At 32.7% G+C, this 24,606-nt stretch overlaps 1 protein-coding gene across 1 annotated transcript; it reads left to right on the top strand.

Moving 5' to 3' along the window:
• Positions 1-5,565: 5,565 nt before the first annotated feature.
• Positions 5,566-12,751, top strand: LOC129229884 (nudC domain-containing protein 2-like). Its single transcript, XM_054864263.1, has 4 exons — positions 5,566-6,061; positions 8,026-8,074; positions 9,281-9,438; positions 11,644-12,751. The coding sequence occupies exons 1-4, from the start codon at positions 5,870-5,872 to the stop codon at positions 11,734-11,736; spliced, it is 492 nt and encodes a 163-aa protein (XP_054720238.1). The 5' UTR covers positions 5,566-5,869; the 3' UTR covers positions 11,737-12,751.
• The last annotated feature ends 11,855 nt before the right edge of the window (positions 12,752-24,606 follow it).

The following is a 24,606-nucleotide window of genomic DNA, read 5'->3' as shown; positions in this document are numbered from 1 at the left end:
TGTCAATAGCTCAAACGGGGGTTGAGCTATAGAACGTTTTTTGCCGTCAATTGTGATTGCTGTATCTCAATAAATAATGAACGTAATCAAACAAAAATTTATCGACAAGTAGCCTTTAGAGGGTATAAGAAATGATTCTATTTTGGTGTCAACAGCTGAAAAGGGGGTGGCGCAATCGAACGTTCTTTTTTTTCCATTGTGAGTGCCATATCTCAAGAAGTAATGCTACGTTCTGGATGAAATTTGGAATAAATATGAATCCATATGTAAACAGGCGTTGGTTTAATTTTGGCGCCAATCGCTCCATGGGGGGCTGATTTTTTTTATTTGTGTGAATAAAAAAAACTTTTTAATTGCAACAATAAGAAAGATAAATCGTAACAGACTGTCGTTTGCGTTCAGCGCGTGCTTTTAACTCGACGTTAAATCCCGGTTATCACAAATTTGCCATTTCAACTGCGCTTGCGCACGGACTTAGCTTATTTCAAAAATCTTGCTAAAATTAATTACAAACATTTTAATTTTGGTAATAAATATGAGATGGCAACAGATAAAAATTAGAAATCACAAAGTTTTCTCTGATTTAGTTTTTAGGCCTCGTTAAAGATTGAATTTTGCGTCTTAATTATTAATGGATTCGGTGTCTGATTTGTCTGTTCCTTTTCAAGACCAAATTTTAAACCTCAGAAGAGCGTACTAGAATTGCAGCATCACTTCTAATGCAAAGCCGAATCCTCAACCTAAATAAAAATGTATAATAATAAGTTATTTACGCCTAACGAAAAATATCCGCAAAAGACGGATTTCTGTACTAATATTCCAATCATTTTTGAAGTACGCAACGTATTTTACATTTATGGTAAATAAATATTTCCAAACTAATAAATATTGAAGTGTCACTTTTCCATTAAGATTATCAGTTATTCATATCCGTAGTTTCATATAATATATCACGAAATCGCTTATAATATATCAAGAAAATATTCTAACGCATTCATTAATTTGGTTGGACTCTCGCTCAGCCTAAATATAATCAAGCAACACGAAATCTTGAAACAGAAAGCCCAAAAAGCTAAGTCCGTGCGCAAGCGCAGTTGAAATGGCAAATTTGTGATAACCGGGATTTAACGTCGAGTGTGCTCTTAATTGCATGGAAATGATCCGAAATATTATCTCAACTAGTGAAAATACCCGGCGTTGCCTGGGTCAGTAATAATTAAGAGAAAAAATCGTTACTTGCTTTTGTTTTCTGTTTTAAGTGAAAGAATTTAAAACACATCTTTTTGACTTGATTAAAAATCAAGTTTCTTCCTTACCCATAAAACTAAAATAGCAATAAGTATAAAGAACAAAATAGTATTGATTTAGAAAAGAAAGCACTATATTTAAGCATATACAAATTTCCAAAACATGAAATTAATCTTCTCATGTTTAAAAAGATTAATCTGTTGATACTTTTTTTTAAAATGGAGTCTAAAACCTTCTCTGTATGGCTAATGAAGTACGAAGTGATTTAAAAAAAGTAGCTGCGCTCGTAATCCCCTTATACTTGCTTTAGCTATTTTGGGAAATTTCAATCATTGTGGGCTCTTGGTGCGATTTTACCGAATTTGCGAGAGTCGTTTTGGGGTACCTTCGATGATTCTCCCTCCTTCTTTCCTTCCTTTGTAAAACGATATGATATTAATTTTCGTTAGAGATATCGTCGCCAGATTCTGAGATACTTTTCGTCACCATAAAATGGCGCTAAACAGTTTCATCCGAAATGTTTCCAAAATAAGTTGTAAAATCTGGTGATTGTTTGAAATTGTGCAAAAAGGAAAATTGATGGAAGTTTTTGTGCTGTTTATGGATTTGCCTAATTTAGTTGCTGGATTATTTAACACAGTAAAAAAAGTCTTTTGAAAATTCTTTGATTGGCGATATTTTGTTCACATGGTGAAAGCTGAGAAACATTATGACGTAGTCTTCGGCTTCAAAAACAGCGACGTTGAAAAAACTGCCAAATGTATCAGCTACGGAAATCTTTCTGCATAAATTTTGGCGAGGTTTCTGCTGTTAGATTGGATAATGAGTAAGCGTTCAATCAGCATAAATAATAATAAAAACCATTAATTACATTAAAGTTCCGTTTAAGTGGAAAATGATCAGCCAAATCATGTATTATTTGCCAATCTTGTACAAAAATCTTCCTTCAAGATTTGACTTGAGGAAAGCCTTGAACAGTCACGAAAAGCAAAGATAGTCAACAATACAACAATTGCCGCTATCGACAGGGAGTTGAGATGATACACTAAATACTGTATTGAGTTGAGGAAAGCCTTCGAACATGGAACTAAAAAGCTCATAACTCGTTTTTTATTCTACTTAGAAATTTCTAACAGGTGCCATCTTCAGCAGAAAAATCAGAGCTTTCGATGGACATATAATGTAAATATGTGCAAGTATTTTTTCATCCCAATATTAGAGAATTTATACAAAAATTGTGTTTTATTGCCCCTAAGGGGTTTTTCCCCCCATAACGTGACGAAAACTACCCTATGTGTTATTCTGATGCATAAGCTATATTATTGTAAAGTTTTATGAAAATCCGTTCAGTAGTTTTTGCGTGAAAGAGTAACAAACATCCATACATCCATACATCCATACAGACAAACTTTCGCATATATAATAGCAGTAAGATGATTTAAAATTTTTAACTGTTGCCATCTTGTGTTTGTTAACAGATAAATGTTTGTAATTATTTTAAGCAAGGCTTTTAAAATAATTTTCAATTTTCATTCTTTGCTTTGTTTTTGAGATAAATCAGGAATTGGGATGGTCATCAAGTTTTGGCATGTGTAATTTTGTTTTTGTTGGGAATATTGCTTCCTCGTTAAGCATGGGGAGGGATCAGAATTATAAGAAAGATATAGAAGAAAGTTTCGTAATGGCCACAACATACTGGTTAAATTTGTTGTGTGTGTGGTATTTAAAATGATGATTTTAGATGCGAATCTTTATTAACCCACCCTCTAGACTAGTATAATAATTAGACCTGATCATTTTTCATAAGTCTGACTTTTTAAATTTTGGAATATAACTATTGAAGGATGTGGTTGAGATTTTGAAGTCGATGTTAGTTTACTTTTTATTTTAAGCGGGGAGGATGGCGCGAAAGATTTAAAATTTGCTTAGGAGCGGCGAGGCGCGGAGTTAAATTCGACTCTGGGTTTCAGTTCACCAAACAACCTTGGATCCTTTCGCCAAAACAAATGATAGCTTTTTCTACCCTACTATTTGTAGTTATTTTGACTTTTGATTTGCTGTTCTATTATAGTTATTTTGACACTTAGGGGTCGTCTATAAACGATGTGTCTCTTTGACGGGGAAGGAGGGTCGGGAAATTGTGACACTTTTGTGACAAGAGGGAGGGAGAGGGTAGCAAGAAACGTTGCAAAATCCGTTTTTTATTACAATATGTTTTATAGCGCAATACGTGACAAGGGGCGGGGAGGGGGTAAGGAGAGTGTGTAACACTTTATTTCAAGAGGGGGGGGGGTATAGAGAAAAGTGCGTCATCATTTATGTACAGAACCTCACATCCCTTTGTATCTATACTGCGTTTACGGGAAAAATAGACAAGATGCAAACTAAGAAATGCTCCATTTAACGACGTCAATCACGTATTTTTGCTTCGACAAGAACAAGTTGGTGCCAAGGTGCCAAGCTGGGTTTAATTTATTTTTCTCCCACGAAAAATCCCAAAAGTTGCGAGGTGGCAAATCTTCTGTCGTAATATTTTATCATGTTTTTTTAATATTAACTTGGTTTCGTTGGCGTCTGTTCGGGTGGAATCTTGTAATTCAATTTTCACCCACTTCCTGTGATCGGATTCTTTGTAAATTTTGTATGTTTCCTTAGACCCGATGACAGTGGTATTTTATAATCAAATTAATTAATTAATTAACTATCAAGTATTAGTTTATTACAATTTTAATCTACATTTTTGCCTAAATCCTCTAATTGGAGACTGAAAAAATGGTCGCACAAATTAATTTCTGGATCAAATAATTTTTTTCCACCAATCCAAGGTAATTAGAAATTGAATTATGATTGTTTTAAATTAATTTCATGCAAAAATCTAGGTGAGCCTTCAATTGAAAATTCATTGTTGTTCAAGCGTTCAGGTTCATTGTTAAACAATACGTTCATTAAAATTTGTCTAAAATGTTTAAAGCAATATACATAATCACGGCGATTCGTATATGTAAGGAATATTTCAAAATTGTGGCGAACTTTCAATGTGAATAAAATGTTAGGTTGAACTGTAACTTTTTAGTAGATATATGTTTTTATTTCTGCTTAACTCACTCTGGTATATTTTTTTAATCAAATCATCTATGTGGTTCCAGATAAATTCGCAGATAAATTAATGTACGATATTTTTTTTCTTTTTCTACATAAAAATACTCTACTTGCATTGAACTTATGTTATATTTTAGAAATTTAAATAAAACTAAACGTTTTTTTTTTTTTTTTGAATTACAATGGTATTTAGGGTGCAGTTTATTGTTTAAATTTGTTTTATCGACTGAGTAAATTTACCGAACTCCGCCGTCATCGTCAATTTACCGTCTCAGTCGTTGTCTGATCGAAATATGTGAAATCGAATGGAACATTTCAAACAGACAATACTAAAAGCAGAAAATGATTAATGAAATAAAAAAGTTTTAAAGTACCATGTTTTAAAAATGAACTAAAAACTAGGAACTAATTTCTCTAATAAGTCTCATGTACATATTTAAAGCCCGATACAATATCAGAATTTCTCTACAGATTGTCTGGAAAATTTGTGAGTTTTCGATAGCTATCAAAATACATGTGAGCTTTGAAAGGTAAAACATGGATCGCATGCACAATATGTAATTATAAGTGTAGTAATAAAGAAAGGTTTAACAACGAAAAAATTTTAACCGCAGTTTATATTATTGCACAGCGAAAAAACTATTTGTTTAACTATGAATGTATCAATCGTCTGATGCTTGCGCCCCATATTTTTCCTTTCAAAGCTCACAAGTATTTTGATAGCTATTAAAAACTCATAATCATAACTTTTCCTGAGAAATTGTATAGGGCTTAAGTCAACATGAACCTTGGAACAATTAAAATTTTTAGTTCATTTCGAAAACATGGTACTTTAAAACTTTTTTATTTCATTTATTATGTTTACTTCTGTTCTATCTTCTTCGTGAATGCTGTTTAGGTTCTTCAGTCGATGTTAATACAAAATTTTTCAGAAGTATCATAATGGCAAGCTTTCTGGCAATCTGTTTGTTTATTTCTGGTTTCTCTTTTCATACTCGCAGTTTAGGTACGTCAGTTGATTCAAAAATTTTCAACATCCTTTATGCCTTAAAACAGGAGCATGGTAGAGTTATGTAGGGACTCTTGGATAAGCAGAAGAAATCACCATGGAGCTTTTAGCATTATAGTGAAAAACAAGATTTTTTTAAATGGCAACACTTAAATTTATAACAATTTTTTTGCATTTGGCTTTGGCAATGATTCCATTGTTATTGTTTATACGATGCGGTGTTTTTTGAAATTTAAAATATAATTCGATAGAATAAAGAATAGTTGCTGAACTTCGCAATGATATTGTTTTGCTCCGAAAGGCTCAGAGCTTGTTTAATTCATTTTGATATAAAGCTATATTTTGTGAAGGAGTAGTATGATTTATAGCTCTCTAAAATTGTGATCCCTTATCTTCAACTATCATTTTAGTTGTGTTTGATTTGCTATTTGCTTATTCCGTGTAGGAATTTTGTACGAACTACTTCTTTTTGTGAGCTCATATTATTGCGTTTCGTCTCATTAAGTACAGAAAATGTCCTTGTCTCACTTTGATGAACGAAGTGGTATTGTTGCTGCAGATACTCCTTGGGGACGGTGGTGGCAAACAGTCAATGAAGTATTCATTGAAATTAACGTGCCTCCAGAAACACCAGGGAAACTCTGCAAAATTAGCATTCGACCGAATTGCATAGAGTGCAATGTTCGGAACGAGGAGATATTAAAGGTTATTTTCCCCCCATCTTTAATTGAGCGTTAGGTTATACATTTTTACATACATACAGACATACGCACGGGGGTCTCCAGGGGTACCAAGGTACTTGATACCCGCATTTGCTCACAGGAACAAGAGCTAATACAATCATTTTAAATTGTTGTGTTTGACATTTGTTGTCCATTTCACAGATGAATGGAAAATTCTTCTCATAATAAACTTTTCGTGTACCCGGAATCCCCGTCTTCTGGGCATACTAATCTAGGGCCTTAGACCTCTCGGTCCGGGTACCAGGTTTTACCCACTTTTTTGTAAAAAAAAAAGTCAGAATAAAAATTGCTGAAATGATAATCTACTAATTTTCCACATGTTTGAGTACAATATGTAAGTAATACATTTTTTACGACAGTAGAATTATCATGTGATTTGATTACATTATCTATTTAAAAAGAAAGTCTTCAAAATTAATCGTTTGGCAGAAATAAGATGATTGTATTTTAATCATAATCTAATAAATCTGCCAAAAAAAAAAAGGTATTTACACTTTTGTGCTACAATTCTTAGGCATTTTTTTAATGTAAAGGTAATTAAATTCAATTAAAATAGCTGTTAAGTATAATTTGCATTATTATAATGCTATTAATTGAAAAAGAGAAAAATATTTTTACTGTGAAAAAATATTTAAAAAATAATTAAGAGTAATAATGAACTAATTGCTGTATCATTAGATAGTAAGTAGTGAAGGATAATATTAGTAAATGAAGGTAAATGTAATGATTGTTTATTTTGTAAACAACATGTTACACTTAAAAAAGAAACAACTGATAGATAAAATGGGCTAAACATGCTCCTTCTTTGAATCCCTAAGTTGCTATTTAGTCAACAGTCTTTAAAAGTCTGAATTAAGCTGACAACTTTTAACTCTCAGATTTGCACGTCAAAATTAATCAAGTTTTGAAACGTCACTTCTCATGTTTGAAGTTCGTAAAAAGTTCCATTGGTTGGAGGTAATTTGCACATGCAAGGACAGATCTAGCTTCTGGATTTGTTCAGGGGTCATAATCAAAAAATGAGGTCAAAATGCAAGTTTAGGATTGAAATAGGGGGTGTGGAGCAAATTTTTGAGTTGTAAGTTCCCCAAATACAGTTTTATGCTACATTTGGTTACTTAAGGTGGCGTCATGCTCCCTTAGGCACATGCACTTAATAAGTGTCAGAATTGGAAGGACAGAAAAACTTATCTTTCTTTTTTTCCCATGTCAATCACAGGGCATGATCAGGATAAGTTGAGAAATACAGTTTCATGATGCAGTCCAAAAGTTAAAGTCATCACATTTGCATCTTGGTTTAAAAGTCAGATCATTAAAATCTAACATTTGGTTGCAAAATATGTCTTTTGACTTAATTCTAACTTTACTTATTCATGTATAAATTTGTAATGAAAAAAATGCTTTTTAGTACATTAATCATGTTTTCAGTTTTTTCTGAAACCTTTATATTTTATAGGAAAGAACAAACTTACCTTTCTAAATAAACACCTAGTTACATTAAAAAATAGGTATTACCCCTAATCTCTCCCAAATTATTTATTTATGTATGTGCCTCTCTTATTTGTTTAATTTAGTTGAATGTCTTATTACACTATAACTCTGATTTAACAATTGCCAAGGGACTGGAAAAAGTGATAGTTAAATCAAGAATAATGTTAAATCGAGGAGCAAATACATTTTATGCAGTTAAATCCGTTCCAGTTAGGAAATCATTAAATCAAAGTTATACTGTATTTTATTGTCCAAAGTAAATTTTCTTAAGCAAAGAACCTTCTCCCTGGCTTTGTATTTTTTTTTTCTTTTTAAACAATTAAGTTTTCTATTCTCAATTCTTTAAAAAAATATATTTTAAACTTATATCTCATTAAATTTGGCTTGTTACTACATTTCAATGCAAATAATGTGTTTTTTATTTTTTATTTACAGGGCACATTGTTTAAAACTGTTATGCCTGATGAAAGCACTTGGACATTAGGTATTATTTTTGACATTGTTGCAGAAATATAACTCTCTGACAGTGAAGAAAGGCTAAAAATAATAGTTTCCTATGCGTTTAAAATGTTATTTTAAAATATTATTAAAAAAAATTTGGTCAGTTTTGTGTTTATTAACTGGTTGTGCATACAACAGTTTCAAAAAAATTATTTATTTTACTTAAATTTAAAAATAATAATAATAAATAAAATGAGACTATATTATCCTTAAAATTTAACTTGGATTTCATAGTTTATTGTTTTTTTTTTTTTTTTTTGATAATGATTAATTTGATCAAAGCATATTTTGACTACTTTTGAATGATTATAATCAGCACTGCAGTCGGATGGAAAAGGACCCTTACGACATTTTAGTACTTTTGACTTCAACTCCTTTATTCCAAAATGAGTCTGACTCTGACTAAAACTCTGAATGGAGCAGAAGTAGCAACATCGTTTTCCTCTATTGTCTAGTGCCGCTTCCAATTCTTATTGGATGTGACCGATCAACTGTGTTATCATTTGCCTTCTTGAGGCCAAAAGCTGAGTCCTTACCTTTCTTTTAACATTTGCGTGCTCGCTATTCTAGCTTATATTTATTTCTTTATTTCTAAATTTTAGCTGTTGTGTCGTTAAGTGCATGAGTAGGGCAAGTAAAAATTTAAAAAAAAAACTGTAATGTACTGTCAGATATGTGTTATTTTCAAAAATCTAGGAATATTTATTAATCAAGAGTTAGTAAGAAAACACTATTTTATCATTGCAAATATAGAAGGCAATCAGTGTTTGGCCCCAACATGGCCGACAACTTCCTGTGTTACTATTTATGAACCAGGGTCAAGGACTTTAACTCTGACTCCGCAAGCACCGGCAGAGTTGCGGACTTGATGGGAAAATGACCGACTGCAGCTCTGGCTCTTGAAATTTTTAGACTTTTGACTCCCAACTCCACAGCTGTGGTTATAACCACTTTTGGACAGTCAAAACTATTTTAACTTCTGCTCTGGTCAATCCCAGTATTGACTGATTAAGAGTTAGTGACTTTATAAGAATGAGTTAGTTTTGCAATTTTCCCTGCTTTAATTCTGATTTTAGTGTTCAATCAGTGTTTCATCTAATTGTGGGATGTTTGTCACATGTATACATTTAACTAAAATGCAGCTGTACTTTTAACGTTTGTTTATTGGATTTTTGTCCTTTTTTTTCAGAGGAGCGAAAGAAAATTCTTATTCTCTTGACTAAAGCTGAAAAATTTACCCACGAAAATTTGTGGGTTAGTTTACTAAAAGATGGTGGTTTTGCTGCTAATCCATATGTTCAGCATGAAATGTTAAAAAAACTAGATTTAGAGAAATTTCAAATAGAGGTAAATGGCTTAGTTTAACTGCTTACTTTTTAATCCTTTTGCTTGAAATGTTTTGCTGCTAAGTTTATTTAAAGAAAACCCTTTTATTTTTACAATCAAAAATTCATTGAAGTTTGTTTTATCAAGTTATTATTTGATACCTTTTTTGTGTTCAAAAACTGTTTCAAAAATTTTGTTACTTCAAAACCAATCTCCTTTTTAAAACTTTTTATTCCAAAGCTGACTCTTTACAAAGTTTATTTTCAAAAATGTAACTGTCACAAAAATCCAATCTTTTGGATTTTTTTTTTTTTTTTTTGATATAGCTAACCTTATGCTAGACTAATTGTTTCTCTGTATAGTCGAGTCCTGACTTACGCGAGGGATGCGTTCCAAGACTCCTCGTTAAATTCGTTACTCGTGAAAAAATCGCGTTATAGCCCTTTCGCGTTAGTCGGATCGCGTTGTAGCGGGAGTCCACTATTTCTAATTTCTAAGTATCTTTAAAAATTTAAATGTCAGATTTAAAAATTAAATTTAAGTTTCTCAAATAACAATAAGATACATTCACATTCAAACAGTAAGATTAAAAAAATATGTTTTTAAAATTTTTATTTCCAATGGCAGGCTACAATTAAGAAAGTAATAACACAAACTTATTAATAAAAATGAAAAATAAGGAAAGCAACAAGTCGAGTTGAGAAGACAAGTGCAGGGCAGTCAGAAAGTTGGGTTAAGTCCATGTCCCTCTCCAGATTGTAGAGCATGCATTTTGGGCTATCGCACAGTTAAAAATAATCAGTTTAAAAAAAAAAAAATATTCATTCAAAAGCTCTTGTCATGCTACCTCTAAATGTAATTTTTTTTTTAAAAAGAAAGGAAGGGGGGGGGGCATTTAATATTAAATAGTGTTTTGATTTAACTAGTTACAAAAATCACCTTGCCCCAAATTAATGATTAAATGATGATTTGAATAATTTGAATGATTTTTGGTGTTTTAAGCACAGAAAGCTACCAGTCATGAAACAGAAAGGTTTATTATTTTAATAGTAAAAGTTTTATATGCATTTCAGTAAAAAGTTAAGTACAAGAATGGATTCCATATTGTATACATGTTTAAATATTCATTCAACTCTTGGATGTTTTCTATGAAAATATAGATGTTCAGAAACTATGTTTCCATTTCTAAAACATCCCCCCCCCCCCACCTCCCGAGTTTTACACTGCCTGAAGATTTCCTGCAACAACAAAACTGAAATAGATATGAATATTTTAGAGTTTTGTAGTTGTAATACAATAGAATCCAGATTAACTGGCTCAAATGAGGGTAATACGGTTAAGAGGAATTTATATCAGTTAAAGCAGATAATAAAAAAGTTGTATGATTGATGAATGCAGTTTTTAAAATTGCATTAAATAGTTAAATAGCATTGGAAATTCAGATATCTGGGACAGTGATGATCTCAAATAGAAAATTCCAGATAACTGGTTCTCTACTGTGTTTTTTTTTTTTTTAATTGAAAAAAAAGTATTTTCCTAGCAATCCAAGACAAGTATATTGCACTAGTCATGAATTTCTCTTTTGGTACACATATTCCTTATTAGATGCTGGCCATAAATGATGTCACAGTTTTTTAACCTCCTTCCCCTTCTTTGTCACCAAATTCACCTTACTCTCTCCCCATGTCATATTTTACATGTGATATCACTTTTTGTTACTTCCTCCCCCTCACAAACTCACAATTTCATGAACCTTCCTCTCCCTCAAAACCTCACATCATTTATGGGAGGTTTCTGGTTAAACTTAGGTCAGTTGATCTGGAATCTATTGTACACAGGGCCGGATTTAGGGGAGGGCAGGCGGGGCTACTGCCCCTGGGCCTCCACAACAAAGGGGCCCCCACAATAAAATTTTTACAAAATATCCTAACTTTCACGGGTCAAAAAATTCGAAAATATCGGATATATACATATATATATCAAAATATTCGGATATGTATCAAAGTATCGGATATTTTCGAAAATATGATGATCTTTTTGAACCTTGATTAAGGGCCTCCACTCCTTCGTTGCCCCGGGGCTTCCACATTTCCAAATCCGGCACTGACTGAATATCAAAATGGATTATTAAAGTTTGTTCCCTTTTTTTTTTTTTTTTTTTAAATCAGTGCAAAGTGTCCTATATGTAATTTTTCCTTTCATATTTCTTTTGCTTTTCTGTTTTAGCATCCCGGTTTTGACTTCAGTGGAGCAGATCTATCAAAGACTTATGACAACCCACCATTTATTCCTGGAGCATCCAACGAAGAGTGTAGATAAAATTTTAATTTTACACAAATTTAATATTTTCTGTGGAAAAAAAATAAGAAAATCGAAGAAGCTTCAAGTATTATTGAAGCAAAGTATCATTGATTTGATATTGAATTGTAAATATTTTTTCTGTTTTATCTCATAATCACATTAAATTTTCCTTTGTGCTATGTTTGTCGTCCTGCAAAATTTAAAGAGTAAAATTCTACAATCCTTCCAAGAATGATACTTTTGTTATTGTTATTGAAAACTATCAAAAACATAATTCATTATGGTTTACAACTTTCAAACGTATATTGTGGACTGAGTACTGCAAATAGGTTACCACAAATTAAAAAAAATAAGAATGGTTCATTTTAGTTGGAAATTTTTGTTTGAAGGAAGACCTAAAATACAAATACAAAAGTGACGACCAGCAACAGGCTCTGAGCCCAGCTAGACTGGTCCTAGTCAATTTTACTAAGTAGTAATAATAGTCAATATAGTCACTTCTAATAAATTATTTAGAATTTTAATAATTTAGAAATAGTAGTTGAATTACATTCATATCAAGTGTTCATATCCCCAAAAATTGTGAAAAAACATACACTTATCAAGTTTTCCTGGAAAGTATGAGAAAAGCTAAATTGTAGTTGCCTATTTCCAGTATTCCTCTGACAATGTATGATCAGGGTCCAATAAATCCTGAACCCCAGATGGACTGAGCAGTTAACAATATACCTTGGCGACTATTTATTTTGGAATAAGAAGGAATATGTATATAAACTGTGGGAAATAATTTGTCAGACACCTATAATTTTTTCCTGGCTCCTAAAATGTTTCAAGTTTTATAAGATCCTGCTTATAATTTGTTTTGGTTTTTATCAGCATTAAATTTTTGCAATGAAAAGTAATTTTATTTATTCATTTGTAGGGATGCATTGAATACCATATTTTGGGGGATACCGATTGTTCGGTTAAAATTTAATGAATATTTTACTAAATACCAAATATTTTAACTATAATATTTGTATCCTGAACTATAATTCACCACTAATAAACTTGGTTACAATGACTGATTTAATTTGTTTGTTGTTGAACAATGTTTAATACATGAAATATACCAGACAGCCTGGTTATCACACCCAGAGACTGCAGTTTCATTCTAACTCATCAGTCTGGATTAGTGTATAACCGAGCTGGAGGCAGATGTGATAACCAGGCTGTCTGTTATGTTGCATGTAGTTCTGCCTTACCCTTGACTTAGAGGCAGTAACTTGCTGATAATTGTTTAATATTTCATATGATGTAAAACTCCAAAATTGAAATTTTATGAAATTTAATATAAAAGTGTTTCTTTTATTATGTTATTAGTCTCACACTGGTTTAAATATCAGTTGGTTGTCATGAGATTTCCCTTAACACTTGTATGTGCGCTTGCACAGATATGTACGTATGTATCTCGCATAGTTCTGCCACAGAAGGTTGAAAGTTTGTATGCATACTCTGAGTGCGTTCTAGCTGTACACCTTCCTTTTGGTTGCATTCCAATTTTCATTGCAGACAGAAGTAATGTCATAAATTCAGAGCACGATCATTATGACATTGGGCATAGGGCACATTTCAATTTCAGGGCCCCCCTATGACCCGACTAAGATTTCTGAAGACACTGGGCAAGAAATTCATTTTATGCCCCCCCCCCCCCCCCAATTCCCACTTATTCTATACAATGAAGCTTTAAAATATTTCGATACTTGCGAGACAAACACAACCATGTTAAATTTGGTGGCATGGCACCTACTCACCTCACAATACAGTACATACATTTCAGAAGTAGAAGAGATACAATAATAATTATATAATATGTGTGGCTAAACTTTGCCCGTTGCAGTAAACTGTAAATATCAAAGTTATCTATGATATAACTTTTAATAATAATACAGACTAAACTTGGAGTGGTGTTTGCAAAGAGATTAAATTTTTAAGGGGAATTTTTATCAACAAATAAGAGATTTTTTCCTTGTTTTTTTCTTTGCATTTGCAAAAATTGTCTTATCCTTGCATTTGAAAAAATATTAATGAAGAGAAAGGAATAACACCCAGGGCAATGTCATTGTACTCTAGATTCTGAGTGAAACCATTATTAATTTTTAATTAGCATGACAAACTAAGGAGATTTTGGACCCCTCTGAAATCTAAGAGGAGGGTCCTGTACCCCGCATGCCCCTGCAGCAATCAGGCTCTGCATAAATTGAAGATCACTGGCAGTCAATTACCAAGCTTCTGGTCACTAAATTTTTATCCTCAACATAGTAAGCTGTCGAATTTGGCATCAGTTTATCGATGTTTATTAAAATATCTACCATAAAATCTCGAAAGTAACCACCCCTATTTTCAAAACAAAACTTGTTGATTTTAGAAGGGGCGGGTTATAATCGAGATTTTTCTGAAAAATTTGCCAAAATAATTGTTTTTAGTAGTATTAATTTTAGAGTACAGAAAAGAAATAAGTAAATAAGGGTTAATATTAATGAAGAGAGAGAAATTAATTAATAAAAACCTTTTCTAGTAGTAATCAATTGTATGAGGGCGCCATTTTTTTTCGAAAAGAAGGATTTTGCACCTTGAGTTGGCAAAACCCCTATAATTTATCGGTTGAAAATTCATTATGTACTAAATGTAATAAAGTTACAGTAAAAGAAGCAAAATCTTAATGTTCTTGTTTCAGAATAGAAGGAAAAATCGCAATCACGGCCGCAAATTCGTTACGAAGATCGTAATTTTGAAAACTGAGCTTTACAAAGTTCGTGAACGCAAATACAGACAAATCTCTTACTCGATTTAGTAAAATTTACATTTCTGATGATCCTAAACTCTTTCAATTACATTATTTCTCCTTTAAAAAAAGTTATTTTTAAGTTTTGCGCTACTTTTTAAGCAACATGTTTCCAAAATGGCTTCACGTTTTCAAAATGGCGCCGTGTTGAAGATTATTCAATTTCACAAATGAGAACAAAAATGCTCCTTCCAATGAATAAAAAGCAGTACAATCATATAAATTTCTTTTGTAATACTTATGAACAAAAGAAAAAAGAAAAATTAATTTGAATTTTGACACCTTAAATTCACGTTACGTTTTTCACAATCACCAGTGTGTGTATGTAGGCGTGTGTGTTTGTGTGTGGGAGGTATGTGTGTTTGTGTGTAGGGGGTATGTGTATGTATGTGTAGGCATGTGTGTTTATGTCTGTGTGCTGGCATATGTGTTTGTGTCTGTGTGGGTAGTTGTGTGTATGTGTTTGTGTGTGTGTGTGTCTGTGTGATGGCATAAGTGTGTGGGTAGTTGTGTGTATGATTGTGTGTGTGTGTGGGGAGGGGGGTATGTGTATGTGTGTGTAGGCATATGTCTTTGTGTCTGTGTGGGTAGTTGTGTGTATGTGTGTGTGTATGTGTTTGTGTGCGTGCGTGTGTAGTTGTGTATATATGCGCGTGTGTGTAGGACATGGATGCAACCTGGAGATGGCTTTCGCTAGAGGAGCAGCATCGTGAGGACCCGGATGACGGTGATGCTGCAGAGGGTGGCGGTGGGAAAATAAAATCAAAGGACATCAAAACAGTCAAGTGAGAACAATAAGCAATCGTGATTGCTCAAAAAAAAAAGCCGCCCTTTCATCAGTAGGAGTCTAGACATTTTGGAAGGAATAAACCTTGGAGACTTTTTTTTTTCTTTTTTGTTTAAATCATTGTGTTTTCTTTCTTTCTTTCTTTCTTTTTTTTTTTGAGCAATCATGATTGCTTATTGCTTTTATTTGACTGTGTTTGATGTTCCTATCATTTTTCCCACCGCCACTCTCCACAGCATCACCGTCGACCGGGTCCTCACGATGCTGCACCTCTAGCGAAAACCGTCTCCAGGTTTCGTCAATATCCTACACTTACACACATACATACACGCACCTACACACATATACATATATACACCTACAAACACATACATACACCTACACTCACATACACACAACTACCTACACACTCATGCCTGCACACAGACACAAACACATATGCCTACAGACACATACACACAACTACCCACACACTCATGCCTGCACACACACATACCCCCCCACACACACGCTTGCATATACACACACACTCGTGATTGCGAAATACATAATTTGAATTCAAGATGACAAAATTCAAATTAATTTTCTTTTCTTTTTTTTTTTTCGAAAAGCAAAACTGCACATGGAGGGGAAACTAAACCTTTGTAAATGCTTTCCAAGTAAAGCAGAAAATGTTATCCTTCTTTTTTTGGAAGGAGTGGCAAATGAAGATGATCGGAAAATTTTCAGGTGAAGGGGGGAGGGGGACTATATTCAGGATTTTAAAGTAATTTCACTTTCCACAAAAAAAGGGGGGGGGCTATAATCGATAGGGGGGTTACTTTCGGGATTTTATGGTATTAGATCAACAGTATAACTGTCGATATTTAGAAAATCAGTCTCTGTAAATGTCTTTTCAGCATTGGTTTGCAACAAACTAAGGATGCAATTCAAAATATTTTTTGCTTACTCTAAGGCACTTATTAGGGCTCGACTGTTTTTGTTCTTTATAAACGTTACATACAATGTTTGTGTCTTTTTTTTTGTTTTTTTTTTGAAAATTTGTGCTTTACATTGTTGGATACTAAACGTCTGATTTTTAGCTCAAGATAACATTGAAAGTCTTCACTCTAAGTAACAAACTAGATTTTTTAGGGATGTTTATCCTCCCGATATTTAAACATGGCCTAATATAACATAATAAATGCCTAGAAAGAATTTGTGTTTGAAGGTAAAATACATAAAATAAATGAATAAATTAAACTTGTGAAGTTGATGAAATGAAATTACTTTTCGCTGTATCAAAATTTTATGAAGCAAAGAATGAAGTTGAAAATTACTTGAATATTTTACTGTGATCAGTTTATGAAATTGCAATTTCAGCCATATTAATGCATGTAATTGAAAATAATTTATTTGAAATCATTACTTTTAAATCTTACTCTACTCAAATGTGATTCTGCGGTCCCAAGTGAAAAGTAGTGAATCAGTCTTAATTGAAGGAAAAATATTTTCTTCGATATTGTTCCGTTTTTCAAGTAAAACATATTTGCATTTGCTTCACTGAAATCAATTTTCTGATTATTATTTGCTGCTTTTATGCTGAGGAATTAGATTGTGAAGGTGGCATTAAACGTAACAAAAATAAAAAAAATATAAAAAACACATGTTCATTTAACTCTAAATTACTAGGTGAAGTTTTTCGCTATATACTGTGTTACAAGCAAAGAATTTAAAAAAGGTGAATGTGAGGTAAATATTCTTTTTTTTTTACACTTATTATACTACATTATTTTTACTATATTATTGTTATCATTTTTTTTTAATCTTAATATCTTCAAGTTAAAACTATTTGCTATTTCTTGCAATAGAGTGGGTTTTTACTAAGATCACATTAAAAGAAGTTAAAAAAAAAGGTGTTACCAGTGTTATAAAATATGAAATGCTCTCGAGAATACAGGATGGTTACAAAAAATCCTTTTAGAATGTAAGTTATACCAATTTAAAATGAAAGAATCAGAAATGTTATTATTGTTATATAAATTTTGAAAGATTGATTGGATTTTTAACCACAGTTGTTCTAAGGGGTTTTGACAATCTTTAAACTTTGGAACATCAGATAGATGATTTAGGAGTAAAAAATATGCAAACTGAGGCTATATATGCCTGTATAAGTTTTTTATGCTTGTTTCCAAAAGTTGGTTAACTTTATACTTACATATTCTTGAAAATGTATCTAATTTGATGCTGCTGTATTATGGCAAACAGGAGGAAGACTACCTTAATGACCAAAATTTGACATTTGACGCCAAATTATGAAATTTTACAGTCTACGGCACTTGCATACTGCTTGTAAACTAACCAGGTTCAGAATTAAATATTGTCACAAAAAATCATAATAGAGCTCATTGTAGTCCTTCCCTCCATAGTTCATTACAATTATATTTTTACTCTGAAAATATTGATTTGTACAGAAATTGTTTTGAATTGGTGGAATGAACAGAACTCATGTTTGGTGGTGAGACAGGTGGATTTAATGCTCCCTCCTGATCACTTAAAATGAAGCATCAAATCAAAAACATCAGAAGAAGATCGCCAATAATGTTTAAATCATTCATGACGTTATAAATTTTTTTTATAAAAATCAATCCTTTGCATTTTTCAAAAATGTTATCAAAGTAAAAATGCGTAGATACTTTAATTCATTATACATTCCATTACTCAGCATGTAAAATATTCCTTACGTATTTGTTTGGCTTTGAATGCCCTTGACAAAGTTGAATCCCTAATGCAGTTTCGCAGCAAAGAGAGCTTAGGTGTCTTTATCTAGTGGAAACATCAAAATTTCCTGAGCCATTCAGATCTGCGCCTTAATGGTGACATATGAAAGACTAAGACTGGATGCCATATCCGTGGTTCGTACCAGGCTAAAGCCTCTAACACAGCTGCATTACAGAAAGAAAAGAAAATTCCATATTTGAACCAAAGATAGCTGGTTTTACCAATTCATTGTAAAAAAAAATATGATAATGATAAAATAATGGCAATGCGCCTTTTATAATATGTAATATGAAAATATGAAGTTTTTCTAACGGCCCTTGAGGCACAGTTGCTTCGTTTGAGGCTCTTCTTTCTTCTCTCTTCTCTCCCTATTTTTTTTTTTTCATCCATTCATATTTTTATTTCATTAGGTGGTTTTGAAACCACTTTTTCAATTAGCTGAAGAAGAAAAAAACATAAATAAAAAAATAGTTGCATCAACGGATGCCTTCCTCAAAGAGTTAACAGTTCATTCAAGCTTTTAAATGATGATTAGAAAATGGATAAGATTAGTAATTTCATTCTATTTTGGATTTTCAAAAGAATGTTGTAAACCTTATATACCATAGACAGGGTTCGCCGATATATATCATTCAATATATATTATGATGTATACCCGAATTTGTTTTGAAAATATCCTGATATTTTGACATTTTTGATATTTATTTTTCCAACTACGGTATTTTCAATATAAAAATTATATTAATCGTAGTAATATAGCTCATTTATTATTAAAAATAACCAAAACGTTATGTACTATATTTTTAGAATGTATTAATACATCATTAATATAACAAAATAATATATTCTTTTTTTTATTTCATACTAGCTGATTGCCTGGCTTTGCATGGTCTACCTTGAAAATAAAAGTTTTGTCAAGTGACAATTGTTCAACAATCAGGCTTCAATTAAAGAAAAAAAATACTACAAAATTTCCTGTCAACATAATCATTCTCAAAGAAAGAAAACGGCAAATCAAAAGTACCTGAATAAATTAAACACAACCGCCGATAAATACAACTAAAATCCTAAAAGAAAAAGAAGATAAATCTCCAAATAATAATCAAATAGGGAAATTTTTACCTCAAAACAAAAACAAAATTTTATTTAATCACAGCTGAGAAAAAAAAGTGGCAACCTTCTAAACGCTAATTTAAAATAAAATCGCGCCAACGATAATTTTCCGATTTAAAATTTCTGTTCCATTAGGCTTAGCAGTGCTGTTTAATTTTTTCCTGGTGATTTTACAGCCTCTTTTTTTTTTTGAAATTAGAAGGAAATGAATGAATTCTCTATGGGTGTTTTTCGCGCGCTTTCGAATGGCCGCCAAAATCAAATTGATTGGATAACTATTTCTGGTAGAAAGAGCCATTTAATGCCATTTTTGGGTTCTAAAACTAAAATTTAAATGGTTCACTTCTTTTTTGGCATTTGAAGACCCCCCTATGTTCCTTCTTGGGTGCCGAAATACCTCACTGCCAAATTCGGTCGAGATCCGACGTAAACTGTGGATTTGTATGGGGAAAATACATACACACACACACATATAAATATATTCTCTGTTTTATTTATATAGATTCATAAAATTAATAGTGATGTAACAATTTTAATTCATATTAAAAGCACCTAATTAAATATTAAACATTGGTTGGAAAAAAGGAAAATGTCTTATGTCTGTGCTCCTGACTATTGCATATTGTTAATTTCTGAATCATATAACCGTAAAAGTAGCTAACAGAAGAAAAAGGTGTAAAACAACTAATGCTAAATTAACTCTATTAAAATTGGCAAAATGTAAAATGAAATATTAGATATGAGTAATGAAAGATATATTAATTTTAAGTCTACAAATTATAATCATAATTAAAAAGTGATTTGAGGATGCATTTACTATTTTGAAAACATTAGTTTGTGCTGATTGAAAATATCGGTTATATATCAAAATATCAGATATTTTTGAAAATATTATGATATTTTCAAACCCTGACCATAGGTGTGTGTTTGTGCTTTTCAAATAAAATGAGCATAAGTATGTATGTACATATTTTGTTGAAATATATTACAATAACTTACTATCTTGGTAGTGGCGTATTGAGAAGTTTTTCATGGAGAGAGGTCACTTATAATCACATAAATACACTTCATTAAAAAAAATCGACCTACTAAGAAAGAGCTGTTGAGAATGAAAAGAAATTTCACGTATGTGAGAGGACAACATTGAGAGTAATTGCAAAATGATTATTTATTACAGAAAAAAAATCACAATTGAATGGAGGTTTTAGAACCCTGTTAGGGCTCCTGCATCATGAATGCATGAGGAGGCTGGTGAAGATTGAGCGTTAAAATCATTGTACAAAGTCCTACGTCATCTCGGTCTACATTTACTGTAAATACACCAATAATTTGATCAAACTGAATGGCCGTCCAAATTTGCACCCAAAGTCCTCCCAGATATGTTCAATCTGTGAAAAATCAGGGAATTGAACGGACCAGCAAAATGATAATGTGGAAGAAAAAGTCTCCTGACACCCTTGGTGTAACTGAGATTGTTCTGTTAAAAATGACTCCAGGGAGCCCCGCTATGAGTGCCAACACATGTGTATGAAGCTTCCCATAAGGCTGTCATGGTGGTGTGGATGAATATTAGAGATGACCATGTTTCTTTGTATATGATGGCTCCACAAAACATCACGTTAGCTGTGGGTGGGATGTGCAGCTGGAAAAGAAAGGCACTGTTAGGATGTTCGCAACAGGTTTTCCATAAGCCTTCCCGGTAGTCATCATTACCCAAATTAAATCTGGGTTCTTTGCTAAAGACAATCTGGATCTATTCGGTAGCAGTCCATTCCTATAGAATGTGGCACTACTCCAAAATTGAGGTCAGGGCCTGATTACTGAATAGGCCAACTAGGTCCTGGCCTAGGGCCCCCAAATGGCTGAAATTACTTTAGTCTATTGCTAAAATTGATTCAGCTGTCGGCTAAATTTATAAAGTTTGAATACAGGGGACCCCAAAAAGTATTTGACCTAGGGCCCCTCGATATTTTAATCGGGCCCTGATTGAGGTGACTGTGTGAAATCCCTTATCCCCCCTTTGTTTTCAGAGACACAGCACACTTATCCTCTGATATTTTGGGGTGCTATCATTTACAACTGGGGTTCCCAAACTTTTCCAACTCGCCAGAAAGCTTCCCTTTGAAGAATTGGAATTTTATCATGCCACCCTAGTCCATCTCGATTAAGTGCACCAAATAAGGCCACTCTAAGGTTCATAACCTAATGTCCTGTTCATTTATGATTAAATTGGCTCCAGCTTTTCAATATTCATCAGTTGACTCATAAAAATAAGAAAAAAATAAAATAAAGTTAAAATTTCAGTTACAATTTTTTTCTGCAGTTCTACAAAGAAAGGCATTTTGACCTCGTTTGGAACATGAGTCCCTAATAAGACTAACTCTAAAGGATTACTTCAAGCAAAGTTAGACAAAAAAAAAAAATCGTCAAGAAGTATTCTCAAATTATGATGAATTGAAAATTCTTTGATGGAGAAAAATCAATCAACATTCAAGGTGACTAAGATTTTTTTCTTTTTTAATTTTATCTTTATTTTTTTGTCACTCCTGGTGCACAGTTCGTGCACATATGGTGCAGCGTATACTATGCAGCACAGGCTCATATCCTCCACCCGATATCATGAGAACATCGGACTTGGTTTTACTGGGCTATAATAACCTCTTTTTTTTCTAGGTTATCAAATCACAGGAAAAAAATAATAGTACAGAGCGACGTTTTTCTTTTTGAATTTGTCAACTACTTAAATTAGGTTTCAAGAACAATTAACAACTTTTTTATACTATTAAACTAGTGAACTATGTAGAAACAAAACTTACTGTAAAATAAGGTCAGGTAGCTTATTTATAATTTTTTTTAATTTTTAGTGTCTGAAAAAATAAATGAAACATATAAGTATTTCAATTGTGATTTCGAAGTAACACATCAGTGCGAATTATTGAAATATTTTTATTCGGCGCCTCAGACGGCTTTTACTTGAAACAAATAAAAAAAGCTAGGCTATAAATTGAAATTTTCATTTAGGAAAAACTAAAGCAGTCAAATGGTTTTGGGAACAGGAGTTTTCCACTATATATCAGTATTTAAAACCAAAGAAGATGAGGACGTGGCTAAGAAAGAGAGTGCATGATGTCCTAAGTTTTATCTCTTCATTGAGTGCATGATGTCCTAAGTTTTATCTCTTCATTTTACTCCGCTAAAGGCAACCTATTTAGAAGGGCGTTTATAAGACTTTGATTTTTTAACAATAGGGAAGTTTTCGATTTTTCAATTTTATTTTTGTATGATAGAGTAACATGTATGAACATCATAGGTGAAAAAAAATTTTGCGATGCGATAAGTAGTTTTTTTTTAAATTAATTTTTAAAGCTAAAGCGCTTGTGACGTCAAATGGCATAGGAAGTGACGTCATGTGCTCTTCCGATAGGGGAGAAACCGAAGGACGTGCATTCGACTTCGAAGGACGAAACGTAAAAGGCTTATCTCCTCGCATTTAACTCCTTGCGTTTCTGGAACATTAAACCTCTCATCCTCTCGGAAATATTCGAATATCATCACTGATGTTACTTGCAAAAGATTATTTAGATTGTACTTTAACGAATCCGGCCTCCATAGTGGTCCGGCCTCCAAAAGGATTATTGAATTTCTAAAAAATAAAAATATCAGCGAGCTCAAAATGTCCCTAGCGAAAACAAGGGATCTTCGGTGGAAGGCTGCCCATTAGTGCCCTGTGACGTAAGCCTCATGACGTTTCAGAAGAGCGCACTTTTGCGCGTGGATTGTTAAAAATTCATTAAAAGTCAATCAGGGTGTTTTAAAATTCCGCGATGGTGAATTTTTTAGTTTTGAGAGTCAATTAACAATATCCAATAGCCAAAATATGAACATTAAATAGGTTGCAACTTCCCTATTTTGAGGAAAAGTTCCTGAACTCCATCATTTTCACTATCATCATAAAAGAAACTCTACACTTGTGTATTTATCGTCCCCATCATTAAAGAAATTTTATTTTCAGGACATCAAATTTAGAAGTAATTTTGGAGATCTCCCCCCTCCCCGCCCCCCACACAAGCTTCTCTTTGATATCACCCCTGTTTGTGTTGAATTTCTTCTTTAGGGCTTCAATTTCAAAAATTTTCCCAATAGAGTCCCCAAACATCTTCTCCCTGTAACAGTATTGATTATCTGCAGTTACGTTTCAGAAATTTGGATTTCGAAAAATTGTTGGGAGAGAACCGCTGAACCGAATCTCCCACCAAACTAATAACCAGCGGTCAGTGGCGTAGCCAGGATTTCATTTCGGAGGGGGTCCAATCCAGGGCCAGATTTATACTTAATAGGACCCTAAGCGGTTTCAGGTATGAGGCCCCTTTTGTAGTTTGAACAACGTTTCTCGTGATGGTGTAAGAGGCAATTATTTTTTTATTTTTTTCCTTTATTATGTTTATCTCTTTCCTCTGATACATACAGCAAATACTTTACTTTTTTTTTTCGTTTTTTTAATGTTTATTTACCTGACTGTCCTTTTTGAATTGACCTTAAGAGGGAGAATGGTATCAAGAGAGTAACACAGGACTGCCCTTGAAGTGGAGTATAGAATATCCCCAATTGTAGGGGGTCGAAGGGCGTACTCCCCCGGATTAAATTTTGAAAAATAGACATAAAATTCTGCATTTTGAACCCTTTTAAGGAGTAGTTGGAACCAGTGGCGGATCCAGACGATTCTGTTGGGAGGGGCGATTGAGTAATGCATTATGGGAAGGGGGGGGGGGTAACTAATGAAAATAAAATTAAAATTTTTTCTTTCTTTCTTTTTTTTTTTTTTTTTGAATAACGTGTATTGTTCAAAAAGTTTGAAGGAACATTATAAATGCTTCGAATACCAAGAATAAAAAAATTGAAGGAAAAAAGAAAGAAATTTCTACTAATATTCTGGATCTATTATCTAAATCAGAGGTTTCCAACCTGTGGGTCACATTATCCCTATGTTAAAAAATATATCATTGCATAGTTGAAAAATTAAAAATAGCATCATTTAAGAATAGCATCAATACTTGAGCGCAATGGCGAATACAGGAGAAGGGCTGTGGCGCAAAGATCAAAGTGGTCCTATATTTCCTATAAATCCTATATTTTTCGAAAAAGGTCAAAAACCATCCTATATTTCCTATAAATCCTATATTTTCCAAAAAAAATCCTATATTTTTGTTACCCTATAGGAATTCTATACTTTTTGCATAACGAGTTATGTGACCTTTCATTGAAAGTTATGCCCTGCTTCATTAAAAAAGAAACTCTTAAAGGGAAAACTGGTGAAAAATTTACTTGAGTTAAATCCAATAAAAGGATTGAAATTTCATGTTGACGTTGCCCCGAATGTACCACATAAACATTTATTCAAGTTGAA

The sequence above is a fragment of the Uloborus diversus genome, chromosome 9 (genome assembly GCF_026930045.1).
Source record: "Uloborus diversus isolate 005 chromosome 9, Udiv.v.3.1, whole genome shotgun sequence".
Classification (NCBI taxonomy): domain Eukaryota; kingdom Metazoa; phylum Arthropoda; class Arachnida; order Araneae; family Uloboridae; genus Uloborus; species Uloborus diversus.
This window is presented reverse-complemented; position numbering and strand designations above follow the sequence as displayed.